This window comes from Oncorhynchus mykiss, chromosome 1 (assembly GCF_013265735.2).
Source record: "Oncorhynchus mykiss isolate Arlee chromosome 1, USDA_OmykA_1.1, whole genome shotgun sequence".
Taxonomy (NCBI): Eukaryota; Metazoa; Chordata; class Actinopteri; order Salmoniformes; family Salmonidae; genus Oncorhynchus; species Oncorhynchus mykiss.
Window position 1 is genome coordinate 76,173,399 of NC_048565.1, and position 27,784 is coordinate 76,201,182.

A 27,784-nucleotide genomic window follows, 5' to 3' on the forward strand; every position below is an offset into this window, starting at 1 on the left:
AATTAACGGTCAATTACCACGAGGCCGGCAGTTATTTGCTTGACAATCACCGGCTGACCAAATTTCATGACTGCCACAGCCCTAGGTAGGTTACACAGTAACTTCTCTACATTGCATTATTTTACATTAATTAAACATCCCTACTGGGCAAACACTGGTTGAATTAACGTTGTTTAAACATCATTTCAATGAAATGACATTGAAGCAACGTGGAATAGACATTGAATTGATGTCTGTGCCCAGTGGGTCTCCTCTACCAGTAATCTGTCATTTTCACAACTGAGTCCAATGTAATTCTCTCTATTTAATTTAATCCTATCACAACTGTTTGAATAGGGAATTCGCTCTAGCGCGCTACTCACCCGAGTGCTTTCAGTGCAGACAAAGAACAATAAAACTCTTATATCTGTGTTTGTCAGGATCCTGGAACTGCAGGAGAAAGGGGACCTGGACATCCTGAAGCAGAAATGGTGGCCCAGGAAGGGCCGCTGCGACCTGGACAGCCACTCAGAGGCCCAGCCAGAGGGCAGGGCTCTGAGGCTCCACAGCTTCGCTGGGGTGTTCTGCATCCTGGCAGCAGGGCTGCTGCTGGCTTGCCTGGTGGCCGCACTGGAGACCTGGTGGAGCAGCAACCACTGCCGGCGAGAGCAGCCCAAAGAGGTGACCGAGAAAGCAGCCCCGACCCAGGGCCCAGACTCACTGCTGCCCCTCCCCAGGCCCAGGCCGAGACCCAGACCCCCGGGTCCCCCGGTCCTGCCCAGAGATGCCACTGCCACACTCTACTTTATGGATCCAGGCACAGACACCAGCCACGATTTAGTAGAGCTCCAGTACACACAGTTATAGGTGTGCCCTAACAATAGTCCAAATTGATGTGATCGTTTCATCTTGTCTTTGGGTGGGAGAGAAGTCAGTTTGGGTAGCCTGTTTGAAGCGCTTCCTCTCTCCATTTTTTGTATTTCAAAAGAGCCTTGGAGGGATTATTCAGAAACATTAACATGCAATTAACTGCTTGTTTTTGCTTGTTTCTGCTGAAAAGTGAGAATTCATTATCATCATCATTTTCATGGATGGCAATAATGATGACAGCAAAGAAATGAAAAATGACAACAATTATGTTGGTCAACTAATTCAACAACGTTGTACTTCTGGGTAGATATGTGCTGCCTCAGTCGTGCAAACGCTCCCTTTAGCTCATCCATTCAAGTCTTACTGCTTTCAAATAGCTTTATCAAAGCACCTGCAAGAGACTGAACAGCCTCTGTGGATATGGTGTCCAGAGATCAAAGGCTTGACATGGATCCCTAAACTAAAGTGTGAGCAAACAAGATGCTAGCTTTGACTTGTCTGTTTGATTGGACGATACAATAATGCAAAAAGAGAACATTAAAAAAAGCACTTAATGTAAGAATATTGTCATGATTGCTACATATTATTAATGGAGTATTAGATTAAAGAGTGATGACCTAAACGGTCCCACTTTATTTGAAGTGCATCATATGAAGGCTTCACAAAGCATTCATATAGGCTTTATAAGCATTACTACATAAATGGGTCACAAATAATTTATAACTGCATTTCATGCTTTATACAGGATTTATAAATGTGAACAAATAAATGGATGGTTATGTCACACAGTTATGCCACATTATGAATCTTTATAGAGCATTGTAATGTAATGCCTTTTTAATGAGAAGGTCACATTCAAGATCCCTGAGCGAGAGTTAAAAAATGAGGCTCTAGGTTTGATATGTATCACTCCAGTTGTTCAGTAAAGCAATATACTTACCTTGGTATCAAAGTGTGAGTGTTCAGTCATTATAAGCATGATATACTGTTTGTGGTGCTTTATGAAGCCTTCAAAAGATGCACTTCAAATGAAACGGGACTTTTAAACATTACCCATTTAATGTCCGATAGTGTAATACTCCATTATAAATTTGCCATGAGATGTCATAACCTATCATGACCTTCAATGGCAGGTGTTCTTTCAGTCTTATGACAGCGACCGCATATGCAGGCAATATGACAACAATTTGTAGTACATTGTGCCCCGGTACATAATAATCCCTGGTAATTCTGAGTGACGTCTTATTGCAATTATATGTCAATGTCCGGATTCACAGCCATGCTGGTTATTTACGTACTGTATGATTGTCTGTGATCCTGTGCAGGTCACTAAGGACTACAGTCTGGAAAGGGTTTCTGGTCCATTGACATATAATGGTATTACAAGTGCTTCACCGGAAGGCAGGCGTGACATGTGGACAGACAGAGAGAGAGACTGGGAGGAGGCAGAGACTTTTGACACAGGTCAGGAGAGACCTGAGATATATGGGGCACTGTATGGGGTTGGGGAAGTGGGGGGTCAGATAGGGTTGGGTGGGGCATGGGCAATGGATAGGAGTAGATATGTATCGCTTCACCGGTCATCTCACTCCATGGTCTCTCCTGTTGTTTGGTGTTTCGTCTTTGTGGTATGATTTAAACATTGTGAGAAATGTTGGAACAATGAGAGGAAGGAGAAGCAGCCAAGAGGCCATATGTTTGGCTGTGTTTTCCTATGCAGTAGATTTTTCTGCAGAATCTATTACCCTTAACATTTCTTTTGGCACTTGTGGCTGCTTCTCACCCCCAAATTACACATTTCGGAGTATTGCATGACAAAAAATACAGTCAGACTTTCAACAAATTATTTATTGAAATGATTGAAAGTCCTTGTCTCCTACATTTAGTCTATCCTGTTCCATAAAGTGTGATGCATTGACATTGTACAGTATGACCATCTAAACCAGTCATTTTATAAGGATGCTTTTCGTGCAGTGGTGTGCTGCATAGATACATGCATTTCAAGAAAGGCTTTCTACTGGAGGAGATTTGTTTAGAAATTACACATTAAATCATTTGGTTTTATGTTGTACCATTACGCCTTGATTTTGCAGCTTAGCTTGTGGTTGTAGCATAGTGTTGACGTTGAATAATATGGATTTGAAGTAATTCAACATTCAAGTTCATAATATTCAAATTGGAAATGTAGTGTCAACAATGTGGATAATTAATCATGTTGTTAAATCAAACAATTTATGATCACTGCTTCTTTCTTTCTCAACCCCATCTCACTTTTCACGTTTCTTGCACTTTTCATCCCTTACAACCTGTGTATCTCTCTCTCTCTCCCTCTCTCTCTCTCTCTCTCCCTCTCTCTCTCTCTCTCTCTCTGTCCCTCTCTCTCTCTCTGTCCCTCTCTCTCTCTGTCCCTCTCTCTAGGACAAAGAGGTGAATCTAGAGCAGGTCCACCAGCGTTTGAACAGCCTCCTAGACGAGGACATGGCGCACAAGCAGCTGGCGGGCCAATCTATCGAGATCTCTGCCCTGGACATCGGCAGCATGCAGCCCAGCCAGTCCCTGGAAGGCCTACCTTCACGGGATCACTACCCAGGCCACCACAGGGGGTCGCTCTCTGTGACCACCTTCCTCCAGGAGGGACATGGGGCAGGAAGGACACTCGGCAGGGGCACTGGCAGAACCCTCCCCCTACCCCTCAGCAGCGCCACCATGCCCTCTATCCGCTGCAAACACAGGGCGCCCAACGGGGGGCTCTTCCGACAGAGCCCCGTCAAGACGCCAATGTCATACCAGTCAGTGCCCGGAGGACCCATTCCAGAAGCCATTGATGGAAACCACGGGACTTCCATCTGAGCACTCAGCCTCAGCCCAATCACAGACACTTAAACCCCATTTATATCTGGTTCTAACATGCATTCTTTGTTCTGATGCTGTCCACATTCTGATTGTGCCTACATTTTTAGACAGGTGTAGACGATTAAAAGACACATTGTGATCTGATCGTGATCTGGATATCTTACAAATGTAAACAGATCTGGACAGTGTCTTAGAATTAAAAATAAATATATATTTTGAAAGAATTTCTGCCATATAATTTGCTTACATGGAGGGTCCAGGAAGTCTGGTCACAATGCAGACACAGTGGATGGATAAGAGACACATTTTAACACCATGTGTAGATGCATGTCTGAAAATGTGGGTCCAATCAGAATGTGGACAAGATCAGGACACAGGACGCATGTTAAAACCAGGTATTAATGGGGCTTCAGGCTCGGCTGTGGTGAGCTATACAGAGTGAATGGTGAGAGGGAATGTAAATATGGATGGCAAGAAAATGTTTTTTTTACCGCTGAAGAATTATGTAGGAAAACAACTTGTGGAAAATGACTTTCATGTACATATTTGTAATTATGGACATCAAGAGTTGAGGTAAAAAATTTAAAAAAGTGTATTTTGAATATTCTCAATTTTTTAAAGTTGAGTTTAAAAAACAGATACAAAAGTATTAAAACATGACTGTTTGAATGGATTTGTAAATTTTGTTCTAAATTAATAAAGGTGATAATTCCTTGTGGTTGTTTTCTAAGTGCCAAGTTCAAAGATGTTTTCTTTCAAATGAACATTATATGAATGTATCCAATTTATGAAAAGACACTAACTTCACACTTCAAAGACAGTGGAAAGAGTTGATTTGTTTAGTATGAAAACAATAAAAAAACATGAGAAAGTTCAAACTGTGTAGGCTACTTTGAGCCGTGTTAAGCATGTTGATTTTGTAAAATCCTAATTTATGAATTTATTTAGTGATGGCCATGTCTGAATACCCATACCTGCATTCTATATAGTAAACATTTTAAGTAGGCCTGTGTGAAAATATTACGTTTTATAGTATATTACAGGCATAGTAAATGCATTTTTCCTCAATAAAGTAGCTATCGCCACCTGACTGTCAGAAGGGGGGAAGAAGAAAAGTAGTTGAGTGTCATCTGCATATAAATTATAGGAAAGACCATTTTGAAGACAGAGGGGACGCAGCCAACGGTCAGGGATGAGTTAATGAGGGAAGTGAGGAATGGGATAAGGTCTCCAGTGATGGTCTAGAGAAAGGAGGGGGGATGGGGTCGAGCGGGCAGCCAGACCTCACCAGTCACAGGATTTCATCTGGAGAGAGAGTGGAGAAAGAGGTCAAGGCATAGGGTAGTTCTGTGTGAGTGGGACCAGTGGATTCAATAGGCTGAGTGAATGAGGAGCCAATGTCGTCAACCTTCTTTTCAAAGTGGTTGACAATGTCGTCCGCAGAGAAGGAGAAGGGAGGGCGAGGGGGTGTAGGAATAAGGAGGGAGGAGAAGGTGGATAAGATTTTCCTATGGTTAGAGTGATATAAAGTGGCTTTAGCAGTGTATACAGAGGAAGAGAAGATAGAGAGCTGGGAGTAAAAGGATGATAGGTCCTCTGGAAGTGTAGTTTTCCCTCATTTTCACTCAGCTACCCACAGCCCTGTTCTGTAAGCTCTCAATGGGTCACTCAGAGATTTTCTTTTTATTTTTTTTATTTCACCTTTATTTAACCAGGTAGGCAAGTTGAGAACAAGTTCTCATTTACAATTGCGACCTGGCCAAGATAAAGCAAAGCAGTTCGACACATACAACGACACAGAGTTACACATGGAGTAAAACAAACATACAGTCAATAATACAGTATAAACAAGTCTATATACGATGTGAGCAAATGAGGTGAGATAAGGGAGGTAAAGGCAAAAAGGCCATGGTGGCAAAGTAAATACAATATAGCAAGTAAAACACTGGAATGGTAGATTTGCAATGGGAGAATGTGCAAAGTAGAAATACAAATAATGGGGTGCAAAGGAGCAAAATAAATAAATAAATTAAATACAGTAGGGAAAGAGGTAGTTGTTTGGGCTAAATTATAGGTGGGCTATGTACAGGTGCAGTAATCTGTGAGCTGCTCTGACAGTTGGTGCTTAAAGCTAGTGAGGGAGATAAGTGTTTCCAGTTTCAGAGATTTTTGTAGTTCGTTCCAGTCATTGGCAGCAGAGAACTGGAAGGAGAGGCGGCCAAAGAAAGAATTGGTTTTGGGGGTGACTAGAGAGATATACCTGCTGGAGCGTGTGCTACAGGTGGGAGATGCAATGGTGACCAGCGAGCTGAGATAAAGGGGGACTTTACCTAGCAGGGTCTTGTAGATGACATGGAGCCAGTGGGTTTGGCGACGAGTATGAAGCGAGGGCCAGCCAACGAGAGCGTACAGGTCGCAATGGTGGGTAGTATATGGGGCTTTGGTGACAAAACGGATTGCACTGTGATAGACTGCATCCAATTTATTGAGTAGGGTATTGGAGGCTATTTTGTAAATGACATCGCCAAAGTCGAGGATTGGTAGGATGGTCAGTTTTACAAGGGTATGTTTGGCAGCATGAGTGAAGGATGCTTTGTTGCGAAATAGGAAGCCAATTCTAGATTTAACTTTGGATTGGAGATGTTTGATATGGGTCTGGAAGGAGAGTTTACAGTCTAACCAGACACCTAAGTATTTGTAGTTGTCCACGTATTCTAAGTCAGAGCCGTCCAGAGTAGTAATGTTGGACAGGCGGGTAGGTACAGGTAGCGATCGGTTGAAGAGCATGCATTTAGTTTTACTTGTATTTAAGAGCAATTGGAGGCCACGGAAGGAGAGTTGTATGGCATTGAAGCTTGCCTGGAGGGTTGTTAACACAGTGTCCAAAGAAGGGCCAGAAGTATACAGAATGGTGTTGTCTGCGTAGAGGTGGATCAGAGACTCACCAGCAGCAAGAGCGACCTCATTGATGTATACAGAGAAGAGAGTCGGTCCAAGAATTGAACCCTGTGGCACCCCCATAGAGACTGCCAGAGGTCCGGACAGCAGACCCTCCGATTTGACACACTGAACTCTATCAGAGAAGTAGTTGGTGAACCAGGCGAGGCAATCATTTGAGAAACCAAGGCTGTCGAGTCTGCCGATGAGGATGTGGTGATTGACAGAGTCGAAAGCCTTGGCCAGATCAATGAATACGGCTGCACAGTAATGTTTCTTATCGATGGCGGTTAAGATATATTTTAGGACCTTGAGCGTGGCTGAGGTGCACCCATGACCAGCTCTGAAACCAGATTGCATAGCAGAGAAGGTATGGTGAGATTCGAAATGGTCGGTAATCTGTTTGTTGACTTGGCTTTCGAAGACCTTAGAAAGGCATGGTAGGATAGATATAGGTCTGTAGCAGTTTGGGTCAAGAGTGTCATCCCCTTTGAAGAGGGGGATGACCGCAGCTGCTTTCCAATCTTTGGGAATCTCAGACGACACGAAAGAGAGGTTGAACAGGCTAGTAATAGGGGTGGCAACAATTTTGGCAGATAATTTTAGAAAGAAAGGGTCCAGATTGTCTACCCCGGCTGATTTGTAGGGTTCCAGATTTTGCAGCTCATTCAGAACATCAGCTGAGCAGATTTGGGAGAAGGAGAAATGGGGAAGGCTTGGGTGAGTTGTTGTGGGGGGTGCAGTGCTGTTGACCGGGGTAGGAGTAGCCAGGTGGAAAGCATGGCCAGCCGTAGAAAAATGCTTATTGAAATTCTCAATTATGGTGGATTTATCAGTGGTGACAGTGTTTCCTATCTTCAGTGCAGTGGGAAGCTGGGAGGAGGTGTTCTTATTCTCCATGGACTTTACAGTGTCCCAGAACTTTTTTGAGTTAGTGTTGCAGGAAGCAAATTTCTGCTTGAAAAAGCTAGCCTTGGCTTTTTTTTAACTGCCTGTGTATAATGGTTTCTAGCTTCCCTGAACAGCTGCATATCACGGGGGCTGTTCGATGCTAATGCAGAACGCCATAGGATGTTTTTGTGTTGGTTAAGGGCAGTCAGGTCTGGGGAGAACCAAGGGCTATATCTGTTCCTGGTTCTAAATTGCTTGAATGGGGCATGTTTATTTAAGATGGTTAGGAAGGCATTTTAAAAAAATATCCAGGCATCCTCTACTGACGGGATGAGATCAATATCCTTCCAGGATACCCCGGCCAGGTCGATTAGAAAGGCCTGCTCGCTGAAGTGTTTCAGGGAGCGTTTTACAGTGATGAGTGGAGGTCGTTTGACCGCTGACCCATTACGGATGCAGGCAATGAGGCAGTGATCGCTGAGATCTTGGTTGAAAACAGCAGAGGTGTATTTAGAGGGCAAGTTGGTTAGGATGATATCTATGAGGGTGCCCGTGTTTAAGGCTTTGGGGAGGTACCTGGTAGGTTAATTGATAATTTGTGTGAGGTTGAGGGCATCAAGTTTAGATTGTAGGATGGCTGGGGTGTTAAGCATGTTCCAGTTTAGGTCGCCTAGCAGCGTGAGCTCTAAAGATAAATGGGGGGCAATCAGTTCACATATGGTGTCCAGAGCACAGCTGGGGGCAGAGGGTGGTCTATAGCAGGCGGCAACGATGAGAGACTTGTTTTTAGAGAGGTGGATTTTTAAAAGTTGAAGTTCAAATTGTTGTAATCTGCATCTGTTCAAATCTGCAGGCTATCTTTGCAGTAGATTGCAACACCGCCCCCTTTGGCAGTTCTATCTTGTCTGAAAATGTTGTAGTTTGGAATTAAAATGTCTGAATTTTTGGTGGTCTTCCTAAGCCAGGATTCAGACACAGCTAGAACATCCGGGTTGGCAGAGTGTGCTAAAGCAGTGAATAGAACAAACTTAGGGAGGAGGCTTCTAATGTTAACATGCATGAAACCAAGGCTATTAAGGTTACAGAAGTCGTGAAAAGAGAGCGCCTGGGGAATAGGAGTGGAGCTAGGCACTGCAGGGCCTGGATTCACCTCTACATCGCCAGAGGAACAGAGTAGGAGTAGAATAAGGGTGCGGCTAAAAGCAATAAGAATTGGTCGTTTAGAACGTCTGGAACAGAGAGTAAAAGGAGGTTTCTGGGGGCGATAAAATAGCATCAAGGTATAATGTACAGACAAAGGTAAGGTAGGATGTGAATACAGTGGAGGTAAACCTAGGTATTGAGTGATGAAGAGAGAGATATTGTCTCTAGAAACATCATTGAAACCAGGAGATGTCATTGCATGTGTGGGTGGTGGAACTAATAGGTTGGATAAGGTATAATGAGCAGGACTAGAGGCTCTACAGTGAAATAAGCCAATAAACACTAACCAGAACAGCAATGGACAAGGCATATTGACATTAAGGAGAGGCATGCTCAGTCGAGTGATAAAAAGGGTCCAGTGAGTGGAGAGGTTGGTTGGGGGTCACGGCGATTTAGACAGCTAAATCGGTAGCAAGCTAGCATAGGAGCAAGCTAGCATAGGATGGAGGTCTGTTATTAGCCAACTCTTGCGTTCCGTCAGTAGATTAGTGGGTTTCCGTGTGGTAGAGGGGATTAATCCAAATCACACAACAACAACAAAAATAAAAACAATAGATATAGTTATAGAGGCCCAAGAAGAAAAATAAATAAATAAATAAAAATAAAATAAAATAAAAATTGTCCGATTGTCTATTCAGATAGCAGCCGATAAGATAGCCAACGGCTAGCAGGCCGCCCAGGCAACGTTGCGCCGGAGGAGCCAGCCGGACAATTCCCTCGGGTAGACAACGTCGGCAGTCCAGCTGTGAAGGCCCGGTGGGGCTCCGCGTAGGCAGCAAAACGGGTCCGGATAGGTGACTGCAGCCCAGGAGTGATTGATGGAACTCTTCAGCTGGCTAGCTCCGGAACAATTGATGTTAGCTCCGGAATCGACGAAAGCCGATAGTCACACGGATAGCAGCTAGCTAGCTGTGAGATCCAGGTATGGATGTCCAGAGCCAGCGGCCGAAATCCAGGGACATGGAGAGAAAAATTGGTCCGGTATGTTCCGTTCCGAGCCGCGCTGCGCTGCACCGCGCCGTACAAAACTTTGCGATAGATTCTCGAGCCAAAGGACAGCCGGTGACCACAAACCGTGGTTAGCTGAGTACTAACGATTAGCCAGTAAATAAGCTAACTAGCTTCTGAACTAGCTTCTGAACCAGCTTCAGAGTAGCTTCTGGACCAGCTTCTGGCTAGCTCCCGGCTAGCTTCTGGCTAATTTCTGGCTAGCCTCTCGGAGGATTACAGATCTGAGGTAAATAATACTTTTTTATATAAATATAAGTTGGTGAAGCGGATTGCAGGAGAGTGTTCTGAAGATGAGTTTTTGGAAAATTAAAAATGCATGTGAAAAAAAAAGTTGTAAATATATATATATATATATATACGGGACACGACAGGACGAGGACAAAAATACGTCTGAACTGCTATGCCATCTTGGGAAACATGAAGCAGGAGGAGAGGGTCGAGCCGGCCAAGAGGAAAGGGGACAGTGCGAGTCATATGATGCGGAAAGGGAGGACAGTAGGGTCAAAGAGGCAGAATCAGGAGACAGTAGGGAGAAGGATTTAGCAGAAGGGAGAGATATAAGAGTAGAGAGTAGTGGGGGAGAGTGCCCGAAGATTGCTATGGCACATGACCATCTAGGTAGTGGCAGAGTGGCTAAGGTTGGAGGAAAGTGAGACCTGGAGGGGGTAGGGGCTGAGTGGCTAGGGTTGGAGGAAAGGGAGACAGAAAAGCAAACAAAGTAGTGATCGGAGACCTGGAGGGGGGTTGCAGTGAGATTAGTAGGTGAACAGCCTCTTGTAAAGGTTAGGTCAAGCGTATTGTCTGCCTTGTGAATTGGAGGGGATTGGGAAGGGTGAGGTCAAATGAGGCAAGGAGGGGAAATAGAGAGTTGAAAATAAATGAATTTAAGGCAGAAGTTGGGAGGTTGAAGTCGCCAAGTTCGAAGAGCGGTGAGCCATCGTCAGGAAATTAGCTTATCAAGGTGTCAAGCTCATTGAGGAACTCTCCAAGTGCACCTGGTGGGCAAGAGATGACAACAATGTTAAAGCTTGAGTGAACAAGTGACAGTGACAGCATGGAATTCAAATGAGGAGATGGACAGGTGAGAGAGGGAGAAAATAGAACATCTCCAGTTAGGAGAAATGAGTAGCCCTGTGCGAACACCACAACGACCAGATGCTCTTGGGACTATGAGAGAAAACGTAGTCAGATGAAGAGAGAGCAGCTCCTTGTCTCTGGCAGGGCAAAACAAGTAAAGGGACTGAAGGGCAGCACAGGCTGAGATGAACTCTGCATTCTTGACCGCAGATAGGCAGCTCCAAACACTGCCAGAGACCCGGAATTCTAATTGGGTTGTCCGCTCAGAGTACACTAAATTAGAAGGGTTGTAGCCAAGGGGTGGGAAGCGCCTGTAAAGCCTACAGGGAGAGGAGAGAACATGTATAGAACACACACACATAGTTGTCAAAGCTACAAAAGAGGAAAATTAGATCACCTAAAAATAACTAGATAAGATACTCAAGTGATAGAGTGGCGTGGAGCTTTCCTCCTTTTCCTTCCTCGAGGAACTCTGCAGAACAACTCGGGGGGATGCACTGTACCCAAATTAACAAAGGCAGGAATCAACACAATTGCACATTAGATGACACATTTGTAGGATAGGTAAGGCTACTATGTTGATATTTGTCACTTACTGGATTCGCTTGAACTAAACAGTACTTTCTACAGTAAATAGTATGTAGTACTATTTGTAGGCTACACAGTATGCAGTAGGCGCCTAACTTGAAGGGGGGGTCATGACCCCCACAATATTAGAGGCCAGCCAATTTGACCCACTAACTAATATACAGTACCATGATGAATTTGATGGATTGGAAATTATTTTCCCACGGTGGCTACTGGCTTTCTGTGGCTTTACAGTATACAGTAATACTCCATTCATTCCTCATTTTATGAGTGATCCCCCAACCAACAATTATGCTTTTGGTTTGGCCCGGTCCTCAAAGGCCGTGGTTTGTGAAGGGAAAAAAGTTGAGCAAGGCTTGCAAGAAGAACGGAGCAATAGTTTCACTCTGTCTTTCTCTCTCCTCTTTCTTCTTAACAAAGCCTTAATTCTGTGCGCTAACGTGTAACAAAATGAAGTAAAGTCACATTTTACATGGTAAATTCATGAGCACGAATAGTAATTATATAGAAAATTATATTTTTGGGAAAATATTTCTATTGTGAAATGACTAGATGTGTAATCGTGTGGAAGCACTATTTCTCAAAATGAGCGATAATTGGTAACATTATATTAGCCTCATTTTTGTGAGTTCAAAGACAACTTTGGTAGTATTATAAACTTAGAAACAACTTGTTTCTAGTAGGCTACATAATTAGAGAAGGGCTGTTTCTCTGAACCTCAGGCAGTAGGTTCAAGCGAGCCTGTTTTTCTCCCCAGTCAGATGCAGCCTGCCTGTCTCATAGACTCTGACTAGCAGCAGAAACCTATGCTCCTTATTTATTTAGAAAACAAATGTGAAAGCCCAAATTGTGGGGGGAAAGCACTCATCAGGTTTATGCAACATAATAATCACCCTAACAACATTTCCAGGGCCACATTTATATTTTATTTTAATTGAGAAAATCTACAAAATAAATCCCCCCCACCCTAGTCTTTAGTGATAGAGATGCATTTGTCATTGCACAGCAGTAAGCTGCTAATTTCTCCTTTATTTCATTTATTTCAATATAGAAGGGAAACCAGGTACTGGTGTTTGTATGTACTGTTTCTTGATGAGTAAAAGCTATTCTTATACCATATTTTTTAGTAACAATAGTAGCTGTTCATTCAATTGGGGGAGGTGAGGGGCATGGAGAGGGTGCATGACTGAAAATGTTTGGGAAGCACTGATCAATTTATCACAAATACAGATGGGAAACCCAAAGCTTCAGCCTACTGTATTTATGTATGGCCTTTATGCTTTATTAGTTGGGCTACAGGTGATTATGCTTATTGCTAAATAACAAACTAGCCTGATAATATACACCAATATTTAGTCAGGCAAAGTTTTGGAGGGGGAAATGACATTTTAATGGTGTCACCAGAATTGTATTGTAATTCATTTTGGAGTAGAAAGGTCACCAGGGCTACGTTCAGTACAAAAAAAAACATAATGCAACGTCCAGTTAAACGGAAACAGTGCTGTTCTGAACGACCAGTTGAAAAATGGGGAGGGATTGTGTTGTGGGTTCAAAATGAACCGCTACCCTTCAAATATGTCACTCGTTGCTTCAAGCGACACCCTGCCACACCCACCAAACATAGGCTAACTCAAAGTCTGTTCAAGAACGTTGAAGAACGTTTTGGGCAGACGTGTCGTTCAGTACAAGCCATTACGCAATGTAGCAAAGGTTGAATGGAACTGGGCTCACCCCAGAACTGACTTTCTCACAGTCGTCCTACAAAAAAATGGTCAAGTAGACCAACAGTTTAAAGTAATGCAGAAATTATTGGTATTTCAGTTCTTTTTTGGATATATTGACCGAATTATCAGGAAAGTTCAGGATGCGTTTTCCCTTTAAAAGATACCCCAAAACAACCATTTCACAACTATACATTTTTTTAGCATGTCCCCGGACCACCCTATAAGGTTGTTGACCCCGGAACCCATTGCCAGCCCCCCAATATGCAACAGAATGTTATGACCTTCGTATACAGTTTTAGTAGTTAGTAAGACAGATTTCAGATATTGCCTATGTCTTCAAGATTGTGAGATGGGTTGTGATATCAGGTCTGTCCTCAAAATATCTCTTCATGCAACATGTTGTTACTTATGTGATTATATAAATGTGTTTTAATTTAGATCAAGGTTTAATATTCATAGCACCACCACCATAATGTGTTTGTCCTATTTACAGTATCTCACATTAATCGGCTCTCAGAAGCTGTCCAAATATACATCATGATATCGCTTTTCTATGGGTGTATACATTTTATTTCACACATGTCGCTTTTCTATGGGTGTATACATTTTATTTCACACATGTCGCTTTTCTATGGGTGTATACTGAACACGTACACGTATGTACGTGTTCAGTATACACCCATAGAAAAGTGATATGTGTGAAATAAAATGTTGAAACCTATACATTTTTGCACTCAATCTGTTTGTACTCAATACAGAGGCAATACTGTACACACTGGAGTGTGAGAGTGGAGCTGCATTCAGGTATTTGAGAATGGTTTCAGCATGAGCAGCATTCCACTATATCCAATTATCATCAGTACTCATCAATATAATGGGTAAAAGGCAAACAGTTTACCATACCTGCCTTGGAATTTATACAAAAAAGTTTCTAGCTATGTGCATTGATCCCCACTGCATGTGGAAGTTTTCTTCAACTACAGATGGAAAAGATTCAACGTTAGTGATATGGGAACCGAACGGCTGAATGGCTGTTTACCAATGTGGAATAGAAAATCCTTGAGGAGTAAAACATTCTTTAACTGTCAGTCAAAGAGGAAAACAACATGTTCTCATTTCGAAATCCATTAGAGGGCCTTGCTTTACACTAGTAAGGAGGAGTCCCCAGTCCCCACCAGTTTCAATGGGATGCTTTGGCAAAAGTCTATTTGGACATAACCCACATTAGTGAGAGATGAAAATATGGAAATCATGGTGTACTTTTGTACAGGATATTGGTTAATGGTTGCTTTATCCATTTGTTATTGGGAAATAGGGCCTTGGCGAAGGGAAAGACTCATGGAATGAAGAGAACACATTTATCTGATTTCTTAGAACCATCCATCTAGTATAATTTAGTCTAGATAGTTTCCATGGGGACATAACATTGGACAAGGATGTTCAACTCTCTCTGAGACCTGAAGGCAACTCTTATTATAACAGGCTACAGTATTCAACTGACTTTGGTGCACTTAACCTCTAAACTGCACAGTGCGGGTGGTGGTGGATGCATGGGATCGACCCAGGCAGGGTCATATTGTGTGTGTGTGTTGTTGTTGTTGATTTGCCCTTCCTGACCTCAGGCTGATTCTGTCAATCAGAAGTGCAGCTGACTCCAACTCAGAACTTTATTTTTTACATCTTGAGGGATCAGTGACGCAGTGTACCCTGTCACAGATTGGTTTCCTGCTTTCGCCAAACACAAATGCTCCATCGCCAACACTCTGTGTAAGGAGGCATGGAATAAGTGTCCCCTCTCACCTCTGGATTGAATGCCTGGAATATTGATTATTTTTTACGTTTATTTTATCAGGGAATCACACTGGGACCAATATCTCTTTTACAGATGAGCCCTGAATTAAATAAATTACAGAAAGTACACACAAAATGCAAGCAGAAAGAAAAACACTGTCAGTAATAAGGTCCTCAATCAGATTTCTGAAAAACATCAAATTTAAGAACATTTTGAAGATTGTTCGACAAATAAGGTGAAAGAAAACAAAAAGCTGATTTGCAATAACTAAGTAAAGAGCAAAGACATTTCCAGAGTTAGCCATTGCTGAGACCACGTGTGGTAAAGTTCAGTAATGATGTTATGGACAGTGGGACCTTTTGTAAAAGTGCTTTATAAATGAAAACATAGCAATGTATCAACCTACAGTATGTGACATCAAAGAGGGCCAACCAACTTTCTGGTAGATAATGCAGTGATGAGTGCTAAAACGGTCTCCCTTAATAAAGCACAGTGGGCTATGATCAACTGTATCTAATGGTTTTAATGAAGTGGCAGCTGCGTTCATATAAATTATGTCATCATAGTCTAGGACCGACAGGAACGTCGACTGAATAATCTGCTTTCTACTATTTAGTGAGATGCAGGACCTATTTCTATAGAAGCCCATTTTTATTCTAACCCTTAACTAACCCATCAATATCCTTTTTAAGAGACAGCTTTTCATCTATGAAGATGACCAGATATTTGTAAGCAGGGACACGATCAATATGGACACCATCCAAAGTACATGTGCTTAAATCATCAGAGATGTTTTTTATACGCTCTAGAGAACAACATATACTTAGTTTTACCTTCCTTCATTACTAATTTCAGGTCAATAAAGGTTTTCTGTAATGCAATCAATGCAGACTGTAGTTCAGATAGAGCCTGGTTAACAGTGGGGGCAATAGCACATACAGCAGTCTCATCGGCATACAAGTGCAGGTTAAATGTTTTTACAGACAAGTCGATATTGTTAATATAAACAGTAAAAAGTACAGGACCCAGAATCAACCCCTTGGGGACAAATTTCGTAATATTCAGGAAACCTGATTTAACACCATCAGTAGATACTGTACGCATTGAGTCAAGTAAACCAGTTACATGCAGCCTGGTCCCGGCCAGTTGAGGAAAGCCTCTGAATTAGCATTGAGTGATCAACAGTATTGAAAGCCTTTGACGGGTCAATGAAGAGGGCAGCACAACATTTTATTCACACAGCTAACGCCGTCATCCAACGCCATCAACTAGGGATGCAGCAGCTACAGTGCTAGGACCTGGTCTAAAACCCAAATGATGTACAGTAACAGTCAAAAGTTTGGACTCACTTACTCATTCAAGGGTTTTTCTTTTTTTTTACTGTTTTCTACATTGTAGAATAATAGTGAAGACATCAAAACTTTGAAATTACACATATCATGAATCATGTTGTAACCAAAAATGTGTTAAAAAAAAAAGCAAAACAATATATATTTGAGATTTCCACCATTCTAATTTCCATTGCCCGTGTTTCTTGGTGTCCTTCAGTAGTGGTTTCTTTGCAGCAATTCGACCGTGAAGGCCTGATTCACACAGTCTCCTCTGAACAGTTGATGTTGAGATGTGCAGTTAACTCTAATGAACTTATCCTCTGCAGCAGAGGTAACTCTGGGTCTTCCTATCCTGTAGCGGTCCACATGAGAGCCAGTTTTATCATAGCGCTTGAAGGTTCTTGCGACTGCACTTGAAGAAACTTTCAAAGTTCTTGGAATTTTCCAGATTGCCTGACCTTCATTTCTTAAAGCAGGGATGGGCAACTCCAGTCCTTGAGGGCCTGATTGGTGTCACACTTTTTCTCCATCCCTAGCAAACACAGCTGATTAATCAAACTGCATTCTAAACTGACAATCCAAACTGGTGATTATTGGAGTCAGGTGTGTTAGCTGGGGTTGTTGCAAAACTGTGACAACAAATCAGGCCCTCGAGGACTAGAATTGGCCACTCCTGTCTTAAAGTAATGATGGACTGTTGTTTTTCTTTGCTTATTTGAGCTGTTCTTGACATAATATGGACTTGGTCTTTTACCAAATAGAGGTATCTTCTGTATACCAGCCTTACATTGTCACAACACAACTGATTGGCTCAAACACATTAGGAAGGAGAGAAATTCCTCAAATTACCTTACTACAAGGCACACCTGTTAATTGAAATGCATTCCAGGTGACTACCTCATGAAGCTGGTTATGAGAATGCCAAGAGTGTGCAAAGCAGTCATCAAGGCAAAAGGTGGCTACTTTGAAGAATCTCAAATATAGAATATATTTTGATTTGTTTAAGACTTTTTTGGTTACTACATGATTCCATATGTGTTATTTCATAGTTTTTATGTCTTCACTATTATTCTACAATGTAGAAAATAATACAAATGAAGAAGAAACCCTGAAATGAGCAAAATTATTCAGCCCCCTTAAGTTAATACTTTGTAGCACCACCTTTTGCTGTGATTACAGCTGTAAGCCGCTTGGGGTATGTCTCTATCAGTTTTGCACATCGAGAGACTGAAATTTTTTCCCATTCCTCCTTGCAAAACAGCTTGAGCTCAGTGAGGTTGGATGGAGAGCATTTGTGAACAGCAGTTTTCAGTTCTTTCCACAGATTCTCAATTGGATTCAGGTCTGGACTTTGACTTGGCCATTCTAACACCTGGATATGTTTATTTTTGAACCATTCCATTGTAGATTTTGCTTTATGTTTTGGATCATTGTCTTGTTGGAAGACAAATCTCCGTCCCAGTCTCAGGTCTTTTGCAGACTCCATCAGGTTTTCTTCCAGAATGGTCCTGTATTTGGCTCCATCCATCTTCCCATAAATTTTAACCATCTTCCCTGTCCCTGCTGAAGAAAAGCAGGCCCAAACCATGATGCTGCCACCACCATGTTTGATAGTGGGGATGGTGTGTTCAGCTGTGTTGCTTTTACGCCAAACATAACGTTTTGCATTGTTGCCAAAAAGTTCAATTTTGGTTTCATCTGACCAGAGCACCTTCTTCCACATGTTTGGTGTGTCTCCCAGGTGGCTTGTGGCAAACTTTAAACGACACTTTTTATGGATATCTTTAAGAAATGGCTTTCTTCTTGCTACTCTTCCATAAAGGCGAGATTTGTGCAATATACGACTGATTGTTGTCCTATGGACAGAGTCTCCCACCTCAGCTGTAGATCTCTGCAGTTCATCCAGAGTGATCATGGGCCTCTTGGCTGCATCTCTGATCAGTCTTTTCCTTGTTTGAGCTGAAAGTTTAGAGGGACGGCCAGGTCTTGGTAGATTTGCAGTGGTCTGATACTCCTTCCATTTCAATATTATCGCTTGCACAGTGCTCCTTGGGATGTTTAAAGCTTGGGAAATCTTTTTGTATCCAAATCCGGCTTTAAACTTCTTCACAACAGTATCTCGGACCTGCCTGGTGTGTTCCTTGTTCTTCATGGACCTCTGAGACTATCACAGTGCAGGTGCATTTATACGGAGACTTGATTACACACAGGTGGATTGTATTTATCATCATTAGTCATTTAGGTCAACATTGGATCATTCAGAGATCCTCACTGAACTTCTGGAGAGAGTTTGCTGCACTGGGCTGAATAGTTTTGCACGCCCAATTTTTCAGTTTTTGATTTGTTAAAAAAGTTTGAAATATCCAATAAATGTCGTTCCACTTCATGATTGTGTCCCACTTGTTGTTGATTCTTCACAAAAAAATACAGTTTTATATCTTTATGTTTGAAGCCTGAAATGTGGCAAAAGGTCGCAAAGTTCAAGGGGGCCGAATACTTTCGCAAGGCACTGTATATTTCAAAATTGAAATCAATTTGCTAGCCTGTAACTTTGTTGGCCGCATGTTTTCCTTTAGATGTTCAAATGTTCTCTTCTGCTTAATCATGGTTTGAACGATGTGATTCCTATCCTAACGATCATCCTATTTTTCTAACTTAATTGAGGAAAATAAGAACAATCCGAAATTCCTTTTTGATACTGTCGCAAAGCTAACTAAAAAGCAGCATTCCCCAAGAGAGGATGACTTTCACTTTAGCAGTGATAAATTCATGAACTTCTTTGAGGAAAAGATTATGATTATTAGAAAGCAAACTACGGACTCCTCTTTAAATCTGCATATTCCTTCAGAGCTCAGTTGTCCTGAGTCTGCACAACTCTGCCAGGACCAGGGATCAAGAGAGACGCTCAAGTGTTTTAGTACTATATCTCTTGACACAATGATGAAAATAATCATGGCCTCTAAACCTTCAAGCTGCATACTGGACCCTATTCCAACTAAACTACTGAAAGAGCTGCTTCCTGTGCTTGGCCCTCCTATGTTGAACATAATAAACGGCTCTCTATCCACCGGATGTGTACCAAACTCACTAAAAGTGGCAGTAATAAAACCTCTCTTGAAAAAGCCAAACCTTGACCCAGAAAATATAAAAAACTAACGGCCTATCGAATCTTCCATTCCTCTCAAAAATTGTAGAAAAGGCTGTTGCGCAGCAACTCACTGCCTTCCTGAAGACAAACAATGTATACGAAATGCTTCAGTCTGGTTTTAGACCCCATCATAGCACTGAGACGGCACTTGTGAAGGTGGTAAATTACATTTTAATGGCATCGGACCGAGGCTCTGCATCTGTCCTCGTGCTCCTAGACCTTAGTGCTGCTTTTGATACCATCGATCACCACATTCTTTTGGAGAGATTGGAAACCCAAATTGGTCTACACGGACAAGTTCTGGCCTGGTTCAGATCTTATCTGTCGGAAAGATATCAGTTTGTCTCTGTGAATGGTTTGTCCTCTGACAAATCAACTGTAAATTTCGGTGTTCCTCAAGGTTCCGTTTTAGGACCACTATTGTTTTCACTATATATTTTACCCCTTGGGGATTTTATTCGAAAACATAATGTTAACTTTCACTGCTATGCGGATGACACACAGCTGTACATTTCAATGAAACATGGTGAAGCCCCAAAATTGCCCTTGCTAGAAGCATGTGTTTCAGACATAAGGAAGTGGATGGCTGCAAACTTTCTACTTTTAAACTCGGACAAAACAGAGATGCTTGTTCTAGGTCCCAAGAAACAAAGAGATCTTCTGTTGAATCTGACAATTAATCTTAATGGTTGTACAGTCGTCTCAAATAAAACTGTGAAGGACCTCGGCGTTACTCTGGACCCTGATCTCTCTTTTGAAGAACATATCAAGACCATTTCAAGGACAGCTTTTTTCCATCTACGTAACATTGCAAAAATCAGAAACTTTCTGTCCAAAAATGATGCAGAAAAATTAATCCATGCTTTTGTCACTTCTAGGTTAGACTACTGCAATGCTCTACTTTCCGGCGACCTGGATAAAGCACTAAATAAACTTCAGTTAGTGCTAAATACGGCTGCTAGAATCCTGACTAGAACCAAAAAATGTTATCATATTACTCCAGTGCTAGCCTCTCTACACTGGCTTCCTGTCAAAGCAAGGGCTGATTTCAAGGTTTTACTGCTAACCTACAAAGCATTACATGGGCTTGCTCCTACCTATCTCTCTGATTTGGTCCTGCCGTACATACCTACACGTACGCTACGGTCACAAGACGCAGGCCTCCTAATTGTCCCTATAATTTCTAAGCAAACAGCTGGAGGCAGGGCTTTCTCCTATAGAGCTCCATTTTTATGGAACGGTCTGCCTACCCATGTCAGAGACGTAAACTCAGTCTCAACCTTTAAGTCTTTACTGAAGACTCATCTCTTCAGTGGGTCATATGATTGAGTGTTGTCTGGCCCAGGAGTGGGAAGGTGAACGGAAAGGCTCTGGAGCAACGAACCGCCCTTGCTGTCTCTGCCTGGCCGGTTCCCCTCTTTCCACTGGGATTCTCTGCCTCTAACCCTATTACAGTGGCTGAGTCACTGGCTTACTGGGGCTCTCTCATGCCGTCCCTAGAGGGGGTGGGTCACATGAGTGGGTTGATTCACTGATGTGGTCATCCTGTCTGGGTTGCCCCCCCCCCCCACCCCCCACAACCTTGGGTTGTGCCGTGGCAGGTCTTTGTGGGCTATACTCAGCCTTGTCTCAGGATGGTAAGTTGGTGGTTGAAGATATCCCTCTAGTGGTGTGGGGGCTGTGCTTTGGCAAAGTGGGTGGGGTTATATCCTTCCTGTTTGGCCCTGTCCGGGGGTGTCCTCGGATGGGGCCACAGTGTCTCCTGACCCCTCCTGTCTCAGCCTCCAGTATTTATGCTGCAGTAGTTTGTGTCGGGGGGGGGGGGGGGCTAGGGTCAGTTTGTTATATCTGGAGTACTTCTCCTGTCCTATTCGGTGTCCTGTGTGAATCTAAGTGTGCGTTCTCTAATTTTCTCCTTCTCTCTTTCTTTCTCTCTCTCGGAGGACCTGAGCCCTAGGACCATGCCCCAGGACTACCTGACATGATGACTCCTTGCTGTCCCCAGTCCACCTGATCGTGCTGCTGCTCCAGTTTCAACTGTTCTGCCTTACTATTATTCGACCATGACCATTATTCGACATTTGAACATCTTGGCCATGTTCTGTTATAATCTCCACCCAGCACAGCCAGAAGAGGACTGGCCACCCCACATAGCCTGGTTCCACTCTAGGTTTCTTCCTAGGTTTTGGCCTTTCTAGGGAGTTTTTCCTAGCCACCGTGCTTCTACACCTGCATTGCTTGCTGTTTGGGGTTTTAGGCTGGGTTTCTGTACAGCACTTTGAGATATCAGCTGATGTATGAAGGGCTATATAAATAAATACATTTGATTTGATTTGATTTGATTCCAATCTATAAAATACAGGATAATACAATACAGTACAGTAATTCAGTTCCCACTCAAAACTATTAGCCTACTGGAGCTTGTTTCATTCATTTATCTAAGAGAGCATATAGCTAGCTATATCTATGGACTTTTATGTTTTTCTGTAATGCTTAATGTGCAGTAGCCTATCATTGTCACGCCCTGACCATGGAGAGCCCTCGGGGTTCTCTATTGTGTAATAGGTCAGGGCATGACTAGGGGGGTATTATTCTAGGTATTATATTTCTATGTTGGTGTGTATGGTTCCCAATTGGAGGCAGCTGATGATCATTACCTCTAATTGGGGATCATACTTAGTGTGTCCTTTTTCCCACCTGCGATTTGGGATATTGTTTTGTATGAGTTCCTATGTGCGCTCACGATCGTTATAGCGTTGTTGTTTGAAAGTTTCACTATCATTAAAATGTGGAACTCTACTCATGCTGCGCCTTGGTCCAATTATTCATACGGCGGTCGTGACAATCATATACAGTATGTATTGGATAACGGTACAATCATTTGGTATTTTTGCGGGCCTGGGCTCCTTAAACATTGTTAATTTAGGGCTCATAAAATGTATTTAATTATATGGCTCATCAGGCTCATGTAGCATCAGGTTTGAATTTTCATACTAATCAAAGCCTTAAATCAAATCCAGACATATGTATATGCTTTATAATGCTTTTGAATGACACTTCTGTTTTTGGAGGGAACTACAGGGTTACCCAGGAGAAAAGTTATTTATTCTAGGGATGGAACATTTCTAAAACACCGGGAAAATATTCAACCGTAGTTTGTTTGTATGGGCTAACAGAATGTCTCTTTGTACAGGTGTACATTATCCTAAAGACAGTCCAGGCTGAGGGTGGGCCAGGTGCACACTGGACCATAGCACACAGTCCTGATAGTGGGTGCCCTCTATCACTACCCTTAGGGATGTGGCCACCCTCTCCTGTTGGTCATGCAGGTCATTGGTCCCCATATGATTGATATGGATGGGGGAGCCAAGCTGAGCCACAGTCACGAGCTCCATAGCTCTCTCTGTTGACACCTTTTTTATTTGGTAAAATGTATTCTCTAATAAACTTTCCATTGGAGTCCATCATTAATAAAAATGTCTGGTTTCTCATCAGGTCTGTGGAGTGATAGGAGTAATTACAGGCTGTGAAATGGGGATGGAGGGGGTCAGCTGGGTTGGTGCATTGGTTGGTTTGGTTGATGGGTGCTGATTCAGCTGTTGGCTTGGTCCTGAGATTTTGTGGGACTCTTTGTAGAGCAGATGGTGGTTGCTGAGAAATTCCTGCTTTAGCTCATCTAGCTCCTTCTGCAGGTCCTGAATGCGGCTGGTGTTGACTGTTCTGGGCAGTTCCCCTCTAAGTCTGCACACTGTCCTCAACATTTTTCATTACACACTACAGCGCCTTGATCTCATCCCTATGCTGTGATACTGCAGGTGTCACGTGTGAGAGATGCATGCTCAGGCTGTGTCTGCTGCAGGCTAGAGAGGGACACTGGGGACTACATATCGGGGCACAGAGGGTGTGGAGGCTGTCGTAGGTTGTGACAGTGTAGAGGTTTTAAGTTCAGCAACAAGAGGTTTTATCTGGTTAAAGTAGTGGAAAAATTGATCCAGTCTGGCCTCTGAACCTTGAATCATCACAGTGCCATTATTATAAATATTGTAATGAAACAGCAGGGAGCAGGTCTCGAACCCTCGACCTTCGAGCCCGAAGTCCGGCAGTCGATTTCCGCGCTTATAAACCCAGGGTCGTTACAATATTAACGTTACATTTGTGGGTGAAATTAATGTAAAATTGTGTCATTGTTCTGTTTTCTGACAGTTGAAGTTCCTTGTTGATCTTGTGGAGAACTGTGTGCCAAGTATTAGGCTCATCTGTGTAGAACAGAAGGAACATTTTATTTCTTTGTTCGCTTTCAGGAGGAAGTTTGCCCTCTGAGTCTCTGGGGATTGTATTACCAATTTATTTTTGAATTAATTTTTACCTGACTCAAGACTTTTTCCTTGTAGCATTTTCAGGATAGGTGATGGCAAGGTCTCTGAAACAATGCTTAGAGAATGCATCCATCTTCATCTCCATGGTGACCTGTTTAAACATTGCACTCTGTTCTAGAATGATATGCATGTGCCTCTAGATGAAAGCACTTATTTAAATAATGCACCTATAGGTAAATGTGACGTTTAATGTGCAGAACACAGCAATGAACTAAAATAACTAAACTGTTAACATATAAAATAATTTTTTAAGAAATTGCAATTTCAGTAGGAGCTCTTAAGTACTGCTGCTTGTGAATTGGTTGCTAGGAGACTGTTTTTGTTGCACAGCAAGTACTCTATTATTTGGTTTTAATAAATAAGAAAGGGGTTAAGTGATTTGAATGCTAATTTCTCCAACTCAGAAACAGTAGGAACAGACTCAATACGTAAAACAGGATCCCCATTGGCTATAACTGTACTATTATCAGATGAACATATTTTTAATTATGGAATCTACCAGATCAGCTGCATCCATAGTCTGTATAATTACAGGGTGGCAAGTAGCCTAGCAGTTAGAGTGTTGGGCCAGTAACTGAAAGGTCGCTGGTTCAAATAACCGAGCCGACAATGTGCCCTTGAGCAATGCACTTAACCCTGATTTGTTCCAGGGATGACATACTACTATGGCTGACCCTGTAAAAACACATTTCTCTACACCAATCTGGTATATGTGACAAAACCTGCTTTATTGGGCACTGTGCAGCAATCTGGTGACAAATTGCACTCATTGTCCCTCTGGGATAGATCACCTCTGTCCCTTCTGCCTTTACCTGACCAGGGTTCAGTTAACCTAAAGCTTCGTAGCTAATGTTGCTCATAACAACCCCAGACCAAGACTATACGTAGTAAGCAAAGTGCTTAATTTGGGGAATTTCATTCAAACTGTGAGACTGGGTTTGTATTCTTTTTTGAGCCCTAATAATTCATATGAATTTATATTCATATTATTTGAAAAACTGTTTCTCATTGAGGCTGTATTTTGAGTTTGAGTTTATTTTTACAGGGACAGTGCACAATAATCAACTTTTCAGTAAAAGTGCCGGTTTTAGCCAGCCAGCCAGCTAATTTTCAACCGCAGTCCCTGGGCAGGTTATTAAAAACAATTACAATATAGACAATCACTGAGCAGTGAGCACACGCAGAGCAACATAGGACAAGCAAGACGTAGCATATAGACAGAGCAACATAGAACAAAAAGCAGCAAGACAAAATTCATTAAAGCAACAAAGTGTTTCCACAACTCACAAGCTACAGACAACATGGAAAGCGGCAATACACAGCTAGGGATTATGATCACAAATCTGATTGACCTTTAGCCATGTATTCATACATTTTGTGAAAGTGTGATAGGTGGTGCAGTTGTGTGTCTGAAGGCAGTGTATTCCAGACATGGGAAGCTCTCACAGAGAAAGCAGATTTACTAAAGGAAATATTCCTTAAAGGTACTATACAGTCACCTCTCATGGCAGAACTTGTGGATCTGCTGCCATATGTTTGGGTTATCTGTTTAACAAAAATACTGAGTGGAGGGGGAGCCAGGCCATTTAGGATCTTGAATACAAGACATACGTCGGTGTATTGCACAAGATTTTCCCAATTCAGGAGCTCATGCTTTCTGAGGATGTAACAGTGATGATGGCGATTGGGCTTACTATCAAGCACTTTGAGAGCCTGAATAGGTTTTTATGTTGTACAGCAAGCTTGGGCCCAACTAGTCAAGCAGTATGTTAAGTGGGGGAGTATCATAGATTTGAAGTACAGTTTTGCTACCTCTGTAGTCAAACAATTTTGTAAAAATCGGAAATTAGCTAGGTTGAATTTGGATTTGAATGACCTTTTTCACATGCTTTTTAAAAGAGAGGTTGGAATCAAGTATGATGCCAAGGTACTTAAAATCAGATACCACCTGGAGCTTCTCCCCTGACACATAGACAGTAGCATCTGTTGCCCTCTTTGTGAAGAACATCCACTGTTTTTTTCACATTGAGATGCAAACACGAGTCACTGAACCAGTTTGTAACCTACAGTAGTGAGTTCTTGTACAGCTTATTGTTTGCTCTTTGCATGCACATATATCACTGTATCATCTGCATACATTTGAACTTCAGACCCAGTACAGACAGAAGGCAGATCATTAATGTACAGGCTGAACAGGAGGGGCCCCAGTATTGACCCCTGGGGCACGCCCACATCATAGCTAAGAGTGGGCGACAGCTGATTGCTCACTCTGACACACTGAGTTCTGCCTTCAAGGTATGATTTCATCCATCTCAAGGCATCGGGGGAAAAGTTGAACTTGGACAATTCTGTGATGAGAATCTCATGGTTAACCTCTCTAGGGTAGGTGAGACGCTAACATCCCACCAGGCCAACATCCGGTGAAACTGCAGAGAGCTAAAATTCTAAATACACCATTTGTTATTGTAAACATTCTTGTAAATACAGTACATGTATCTTACATCATTTAAAAGATGAACGTCTTATTAATCCAGCCCCTGTGTCAGATATCAAAAAGCCGTTACTGTGAAAGCAAACATGCTATTTTCTGAGGACGGCGCCACGCACCCACAAGTATTACTGCCATTTTCCAACCAAGCATTAGCGTCATGAATGTCATAAATAACCAAATAAATTGCTTACCATTGAAGATCTTCCTATGGAGGCAATGCCAAGTGTCCTAACTACACAGTGAATGTCCGTTTTGTTTGATAAAATCCATTTTTATAGCCTAAAACGAAACATTTGTAAACCACTTGCGTCATGATTTCCGTCTCATTCAACTTTGGACGATGTGTTCGTGGTTTACACACACTAAACAAACGTTTATCCAGTCATGGTTGGTTTCATTTTAATCCTCTGGTTGTTGCTAACACAACCATACTTGATGGTTCTTTTCCCGGGACGTGTTGACCGAAACAAACCGATTTGAAGACACCAATCAATGACATCATTGCGCACCAATGGTAGGACCGGTCTATCGTTGATTGACTGTATTTTGGCCCAATGACCACTGATCATCTTGAAATCTTGCTTGGAAGATAGCCAATGAGCTGAGGTAAACGGCAATATGTAATGGTTATACGTTTGAAGACCAGCCTTTGTGGTAAACTCTGGCGTAAAAGAGGTTAATTCGCCATTGCAAATCCTACTTGACGGAGCCACGGGTGTTAAGCATAGCAATACATATTCAATAGCATTTTCAACAAGTTTATATATTTAAAATATGGCGGATAAATCAGGAAAAGCTAGAACAAAGTCTAGGTATACAGATTTAACACAAATTTATAGAGGAAATAGATAGATACAGCGAGACCAAGTTGCTTCAGGAAGATGAATCTTTCAGCGAAGCTAGTTTTGACTCCCAGGCGGAAGACATGTTTCTGCATGGCGAGGAGGCCATGCTGGATTGGTAAATTCTAATGTCATTGTTTGAAATTAATAATATCAAATATTCTATTTGTAATATATAAAAAATGTAATATGTAATGAAATGTGTAAAGTACACATTGGCTATACTGTGTGTGTGATATATTTTTAAAATGTAATTTACATAAACATGGACTGGAACAGCCCTTCACCACTTCACCATAGTGATTATGTTCCCTGTAATCTATATATATCCGTTTATTTTATGTGTTGATACAGGGCTCATACGTGACAGTATTGTTACTGATTTAAACAAAATCTTTCACAGTGGCAGTGATTCTGATTATGAGCCGCCAATGTCAGGGTGTCAATCTCCCTCTGAAGCTGGTTCATCCAGCCGGACCCCCGCTGTGTCCGGCTCCACACCTACCTGCCCAGCTAGAGATGTGAAGTGAGTGACAAAGAAGTGGAGGTGGAGAAGAGAGAAGCCTACAATGTTCTCCACAAGACCATGAAATGGTACAAGACATAATTTCATTGACATTGCTGTGGTGAATGCCTTCATCCTCCAGAAGGAAATGGCTAAGAGCTGTGGA

At 42.2% G+C, this 27,784-nt stretch overlaps 1 protein-coding gene across 1 annotated transcript in view; it reads left to right on the top strand.

Moving 5' to 3' along the window:
- The window catches only part of LOC110532683 (glutamate receptor ionotropic, delta-1), a 344,048-nt gene extending 339,468 nt beyond the window's left edge, over positions 1–4,580 (top strand). Inside the window, exons 15-16 of the mRNA XM_036985516.1 lie at positions 420–660; positions 3,268–4,580. Of these exons, the coding sequence (XP_036841411.1) occupies positions 420–660; positions 3,268–3,699 (673 nt within the window). The 3' untranslated portion in view covers positions 3,700–4,580. The remainder of the gene's footprint in view (positions 1–419; positions 661–3,267) is intronic.
- The last annotated feature ends 23,204 nt before the right edge of the window (positions 4,581–27,784 follow it).